General features: G+C 39.5%; 1 protein-coding gene across 11 annotated transcripts in view; it reads left to right on the forward strand.

The window, feature by feature from the left end:
• Positions 1–43: 43 nt before the first annotated feature.
• SECISBP2 (SECIS binding protein 2) overlaps positions 44–7,313 on the forward strand; it is a 32,135-nt gene continuing 24,865 nt past the window's right edge. For 6 of the 11 annotated variants that reach the window (XR_004842105.1, XR_004842106.1, XM_035895012.1 and 3 more), the window contains exons 1-4: positions 44–1,532; positions 3,355–3,616; positions 5,618–5,747; positions 6,158–6,378. Coding sequence is in view for 9 of the 11 variants with exons in the window: in XM_035895012.1 (XP_035750905.1) it covers positions 1,354–1,532; positions 3,355–3,616; positions 5,618–5,747; positions 6,158–6,378 (792 nt within the window). In the remaining 2 variants the exon portion in view is untranslated. The remainder of the gene's footprint in view (positions 1,533–3,354; positions 3,617–5,617; positions 5,748–6,157; positions 6,379–7,313) is intronic. The other 5 variants (XM_035895018.1, XM_035895019.1, XM_035895013.1 and 2 more) reach the window with 5 other exon arrangements.

Genomic DNA, 7,313 nt, shown 5'->3' on the forward strand with positions numbered 1-7,313 from the left:
GGGGCGACACCGGGGGGCAGCGGGCGAGCGCGGGTTGGCACGCAGCGAGCCGCTTCCCGGCGCTTGGGAGGGGGAACGCCAGGCATTCCGTGTGGCGAGCCCGGGTATGGAAACATCCACCGCGGGCAGGGGGCGGGGGCGGCTGCAGGGACAGGGAGGCGTTCCAAGCGCGGTAAAAGTGGGTGCGCAGCTTCCAACCGGTGACAACGGACTTCGCACTGCGCGCGGGCTCGTTTCCCGGTCAGGCTGCGGGGGTGTCTCCGAATCCGGCGGCGAGCTCGCCGTCACAGCTGCCTCCCGTCATAGGCGGCGCGGGTAGCGCTAAGGTATTCTCAGTCACCGTTCGGTCGCGCTCTACTTTACCTACCTCCCAAGCTTACGTTCCTCGTGTACCTTAGCGTGCTTCACCGTGCAAATCTGACGTTTTATTTCTCGCTGCTACGGTGGATGTTTGCTGTTTGGATCTGCCTGGTAAATTCAGAAACGGAAGAGTTTGCACTTATTTGAAATTTACTTCAGGCTGTCAGAGCTCTTTAAATGTTTGTGTTACCAAGTGACTGCTGAGCCACTGTAGGATGCAGGGAGTCCAAGCTTATGCGCTCAAGCATTGAAATTGACCTTCAAACATTTTTAAAAGCCCTGTGTGTGCTATTTATTCATTGAAACTGGCTTTGACAAGTGAAAAAATCCCAGTTTCCATGTGGTGTGTCGCTGACCCCAAAATACACAATCAACTGTAGGAGTGACTTTGTGGCCTGCATTAGAGAAAGGCAGTGTAACACTGTAATGACAATAAGTACTTTTAGTCTCATTACAATGTCCTTCCATGGATACATATCCAGTTTATGTCAATGGTAATTCAGAATAAATGGAAAATTCGTCTTAGTAGATTTGTGTTGTGCCAGAAACAAGAAGGCTGCATAATTAAGTATCGATTTCAGACAGACTGTTACCTTAACATGCAGATGTATGCAAAGGCATTATTGTTCCATACTTCCAGAGTTTGATTTTGCAGTAGTGCTACTGTATGTTACGAGTTTTAGTTTGTATTGTTCACATCTAAAGTAAGAATTCGGATACTAGCGTTTACTGCATCTTGTGATAAGCAAGCCTCTGTCCCTTCTGTAACTGACCTTTGCAAGTATTTAATTATAAATGTGGGTATTAAAGGAAATAACTTTCCAGAGCAGTCACATTTCTCTTATAATTCCTCAGTTTTGTTTCTCCTTCTTCCTCCATTTCCTTTTGGTGAGCTTTATTGGTTTGCATGTTTTGTTAGAACAAACTAACATTTTCCTATGACAGTTAAGCTCACAAGGATGAGTATTCTTCACTTACAACATTAATCTCCAAATGCATGTAGCCAGAAAACCTTTTGTTTCTCAGGGCATCAAGTTGTCAACAGAGGTCAAACCATTTGTTACAAAACATGCAGCGGTAACTGTGCCATGGTCAGAACCCTCAGAAGCATGTGTCTTTCCTAGGTACTTAACTACATGCTACCCATTTGTTCAGGAACCATCTTTGGATAAGTATGTATATTTTCTGAATCTTAGTTCTTGGGGGATTTTAACCTTCCGGTTTCAGACACTGAATACTCTTACGAAGTGAAGGCTCTGATACATTAATATTCCAACTGTAGAAACGCTTGTGCATTGTCTTCATGATTTAGGTTTTTGCATTTTATGTTCTTTGGGGCATATATCTGGTACCTTGTCTCTTGCTCCCAAGGGCCTGTATAGTTCCAGAGCATTAAGCGGGATTTGTTGGTCTGTAGTGATTCATCTGGCTCATTTGTGCTTTGGAAGGACCTGAACGCAGTCCTTGGGTGAAAGAATGGCTGCGTTATGACAAGGCTGAGGTGAATACAGTCATATAAAAGGAAGAAGAAGATCCTCCAAGAAGGTTTCTCATACTATAAAATATTTAAGTACCATATGGGTCTCCTCCTGGGTCGATTGTCCACAACCCGTGCGTCCCCAGAAAGGCAGCTTTACTAAGAATGCTACAGGTCTCTGAAAGTATTTTTCTAACAGGGCCTGAAAAAAAAAAGGCATTCATGGTAGACTTCTAAAAGTATTGTTAACCCCAGAGCAAGCTGGAAAAAAGCCTACATAGTAGGATAGGAAATAATCGAGCCTTGTAAGAATCTTGTGATGTTACATAGTTCTGTGATTCCTTCTCAGAACTCTAACCATTGGGTTAATTTTGCAATTACTGTGAAGTTAATGGTGTGTCCTAACAAGCTCAGTTAGAGCCTTAGTGAACACATTGGTTGTAGGACTTCATTTTATCTTATGGGAAATCTCAGTACTTTGAACCCATTCTGGTTTGTAATAGAAATTTAACATTGAGGTGAGTACGGCCAGATCTGCGCACTAGAAAAAATACAGCATTAGCATTAAATGAATTAGCATTAAAAAAAACGCAAACAAAAAAAAAAAAACAACCCCAAACCAGCAGACAGCAGCAATATTCTGATGAATGTTTTGTCTTGTTGGGACTGAGCCATAGTTTTTTTTTTTCACTCTGATTTGTTACTTTTTTTCCTCTGTGCATAAACTGTGATTCTAAGAGTTGTTCTGATTACAGTCTGTCTGAATCCCAAGAGGCAGTAAGAAATATGTTATCTGAATTTCCTTGTTATGATGGGAGAGTTTCTCTGTTTTTCATTATCTACCCAAGATTCAAAGGTTGGCCACTTCACGGTGACCAGCTTTAAAAACTAAATGTGGCTTTCTTAAGCTGGGACGTGTCCTTTCTCCCTAATTGAATTTGGATCCTGGCATATAGTTTCTGTACAAAGTGTAGGAGGAAATTGGAAGGGAACTTAAAGTATACATTTGAAGGAAAAACGCATGCCCTAGACATGTTGTGTTTTCATAAACTGATGGTTAAATGCAGGTCAGTTAATGATTGTCTTATAATTCTGTATTGTATTTCATACACCATAAGGTGCTATACTCCATTATTATGGCATTTTAAGACAGGTTTTACTATTTAATGTTTGTATTTTTGCGGTCAAGTCATGCATGTCATGTAGTTATACTGTGCTTTTGGTGTGTTTCACAAGAAAAAGCCTACAGGAAATAGGTGTGAAGAATCTTGATAGTGTGAACAGAAATGAGGACTATAACTGCAAAGCTGAGTGGGTTTGAAACTTAGAAACAAGTAACATCTGTGTTTTAAAATATTTGCTAAGCTACATGGTTTCCCAACACAAAATTAATATTTTTAAAGCAGTCTATAGCAGTGAGTAAATACTTATTTGAAGTAACATGGAATAGTTTTCTTTTGAAATATAGCTTTCTTGTTAAACAGTTTCTTCAGCCAAGGAATGATATGTTTATCTAGGCAGCAAGTATATGCTGAAGATTTGCCCCAGGATGACTTCTCATCTCTTTCTCAATGTCCATCACTTAGTGTTCTGGGAGATCCTGCCTTGCGTGAATACTCCAGCTGCTGTTACTCACCTGATGTTGTTTCAAATGTATATCCAATAGCTGGCTCACAATATCGTTCTAACAACTCAACACACTATAATGGTTCAGGAATAGTCAGTGAATCTGCTGGGCAAACGTATCCCATCAGACAAGAAAGTAAGAATCTTTCAAAGGTGAGCAAATACATGTTTTTTAAAAATCACAAATAAATTCTTATTTTAAATTAGTCTTTCTAAATGTTTGGTTTATTTTTTTAAGTGAATAATCACTCTCTGTTCTTGTAGTGATAATGAATGGCATTTAAAGAGGATGGAAGTAACGTGCCCAACTTAAGATTTCAAAAAAGTTAATGGAATTCTACGGTTCAAATTAATACAGTCTTTCAAGCAATATTTTTGGAACATGAGGGGGATTTAATTCTTTTTCCTCAGAAAGCAGCACCTGGGGGGAAGCGGGGAGGAAAGAAAAGACCATTTGTTTGTGAATTGTGCTTTCCTTTGTTCGCTAGGCTTGGGCATTGGGGGATGAGAGCTTTTTTTGAGCCCAGTGGCAGCTTCCATGAACCTGAGTTAAGAGAGAACTGGTGGCTGTAATCAGCTACTTGGCTGATAAGTGATGAGACCACATCTGTCGGATTCCCAAGACCTGCTACAGGCAGAAAATGATCCACAGGAGAGTGGAGTTGGTGTGGAGAGGGAAGAAAGGTTCATGTTAGAAATGTTCTCTTTCAGTTGAAAGTAAAATGGATGTTTGGTAAACCTCTGTCATTTTTTGTGTGTGACTTTGGGGATAAATTTCCAGAAACTTGGATAATATTTTCAAAATAAAACCAGACAAACTCCTCAAAATACAGTAACCGGGGAGAAAAATCAAATCTGTTATTAACCCATTTCCCTCAGTAGTTAGACATTGTGTCTCCTGGATTTGTAAGGCTGTTGTTGTTTTCAACAGGTTCAAGTATTCTGTTCTCCTGTCACATCCTTCTGGTGGACCTTACTCCCTAGGCAGAGACCTGGTAACTTCACTGTGGTCAAGCCTGTGTAGAGGAAGTTGTAAGATTAGGTCCTAAGCATGCATTACTAGACAATAAGATACAAAGGCTAGAGACCTAATTTCATAGTTTTCTTGCTGAGAGAAAAATTAAACTCTGAAGCTGTCTTTGGAGATGATTAGCTCAGTGTTAGCACAGGTGATGTAACGTGAAAAAGCTTAGTTTAGCCTCTGGGCTAAAGTTCTGTGATCTTTGTTGGGCTGAGCTGTGTACTGTTTGACAGTCTTTCTGTCGTTGTTCCCTGTCATTTATTTCTGTGTGACCTTGAAGAGAAATGATTGATCTTTGCAGATTTGCATTCATTTGATCACATCTCCTACAGTTTTGACAATTTAGCTTTGGCGGTCAGGAAATGCCTTGTCCTCCTACTCAAAGAAAATCGTGTTGGTGCCAGAGGTACTTTGAATTTGGTCCAGCATCCTGTAATCAGAAGGAGTTAAGCCATTTGTCTAGGGGGATACAGTATGCTTTGCACAGATGCAAGCCCAGTGCTTGTTCCTTGCCTGCCATACTGATTCCTGAGCCCAGCTCTGCCAAACTAGGTTTCTTATGAGAATCACAAGGCTTTTAGGACTTTACAGCATAGGTGAATGTGTTTCCTTTACTGGGATCATGTAGGCGTATCTTTTCTAATTACTTTGTCTGCTCCAAGTGTTCTGGATGTTGCTACATCAGTCTCGCCTAGTTTTGCCCATAATGTGTAGTTTGGCCGAAAGATTGGAGTGCTTTTAAGATTTTGGTCCTGTTCTAGAAGAAACTCAGTTTTAGAAAATCTGACTGGATGATTTAAGACCAAACAATTTTAAACTATTGGAAATGCTCTGATTAATTAGATCTTAAAAAGTACAGTTGTCTAGAAACATATGGAGTAATCCCTCTTGCTTGGGCTATAGTATGTGCTAAAAATGGCACAGTTGACAAGGTAGATAAATAACAAATCTCTAACTGGCTGCGCCTATTTTTATTGCTTATTTGTTGTTACAGTGTACTAACTCTTTATGTTGTATTAACTTGATGGTCAAGCTCCAGACGCAGAGGTGGTTAACTGTAACTCAAGTTAAGGCAAACGATGGCTTTACAAAGTTCAAGTAAAATCAACTAAATATGTCACAAATACTTGCAGCAGAGGAGATCAAAAGAGGGTGAGAAAAAATTAGACAAGAAGAGGCATGATGGAGATGACTCTTCTGTCAGAATTGTGAACAGGACTTCGTTCCAGACCTCTGCATGCAGCAGAGATTCCGTGAAGCCAGGTACAAATGTGTTGTTTGATTAGAAATACGTCAGATAGATGTAAAATGGTTGACTGTTCTATACCCTCCAGTTTGTGACCATGTTTCTAAATCTAGAACAATTAAGGAGCAGGATTTCTTTCCTGTGTGACTTTTTGACAAGGGATGGTGACTTACATCTTTTTGCTGATTGAACAAATTCATGTAAACTGATACGAAAAATTTCTTAAGCAAGCACCTGAATTTACAGTTGCTTGTTGAGTCAGTGTTGTGTATACACGATGGTTATAATTGCTAGATTTTTTTTTTAATATGAACTATGTATAGCAATAGTTCTTGTGATGACTACTGTAGTTATGTCAACTAGTGTACTATAAAACATACCTACAAATGATCACAAGCAAGTTTAATTATTTACATGCTTTATTCAGACAGGTTCAATAAAACTGCAAACAAGAAGTCAACTCAGACTCCAAAACCAGAGTCTTTTCCTGTACCTGCATTTGAAGCTACCATTCGGGATTTCTGCAAGTCACAGAGTTTGGGAAGCAGCGAGGTATTGAAGGTACAGCATAAAAGTGGACCAACATGTTCAGCAGAAAGTAACATTACGTGCCTTAGTCAACCACAGATGTCTCTCTTGAACACAGAGGTTAGCTGATGCTTTTGTGTAGCATAAAACACACAACACTCATAAAACTTTTCTGAGGTTCGAGCATTTCTGAATGCAAGTGTTTTGTGTTTAGTATAGTAGTTTAAGACCTGTTTAAGTACCTTGCAAGCAAAGAGTTTCATAGCTAGAGGTTTTACATTTTTTTCTGTAGATGGTGGTGTCAGTGCTTGCTGTCTCCTCTTTTACCCTTTCTCACTATTCTTTCCTTGTCTGTGCTGTCAGTAGGTAGGGGAAAGCCAAGTACTGTTAGCTTGCCTATCCAGAGCATATGTGTTCCTGAGGTTTCTTAATAGCTTCTTGTTTTCTGTCTTGCTTGGAAATAATAGGGGTAAGCAGTCACTTATCCAGTAGTTTTAACAGATTAAAAAAAGAAGTCTGGAATACTGTACTTAATTTCTTTGTTCTGAAGGATAAAAATAAGAAACTGAATTCCAGAAAGAGGAAAGAATATTGTTAAGATGTAAACATTTAACTTCATTATTCTTCTTGATTTCCTTGGTTCCCTTTTTGTTAGTAAATGCAATGCTGGCAGATTCAGCAGTATGTCACATATATTGAATGAGAGTTTTCCACAGTGATAAAAGATCAATAATTCTGAAGGATCCAAACAGCGTAATAGTTCCAGTGCCTCTTACTGGAAAACTGCCTGTGAAGGAAAAAAGACCTTTCTGCTGTCAGTTGTGTTTCTTTTTTCATTGCTTAGTTTGAGCTTGATGACGGACTTTGTTTTTAATGTACATAGAACTTTAAAACTTTTTCTCGTTTGTTCTTGGAATCATTGTTTAGATGCTTTTGTAAAACATGAGAAGGCATTACCTTGATTATACAACAGTGGAGAGGCATCTGCTTATATTTTGCGACGATATAAGGTCAAAATGATGCTTCCACTAAGAAAAGCAACAAAAAAAGGCTAC

This window comes from Egretta garzetta, unplaced genomic scaffold (genome assembly GCF_000687185.1).
Source record: "Egretta garzetta isolate BGI_Z169 unplaced genomic scaffold, ASM68718v1 scaffold375, whole genome shotgun sequence".
In the NCBI taxonomy this organism is placed as follows: domain Eukaryota; kingdom Metazoa; phylum Chordata; class Aves; order Pelecaniformes; family Ardeidae; genus Egretta; species Egretta garzetta.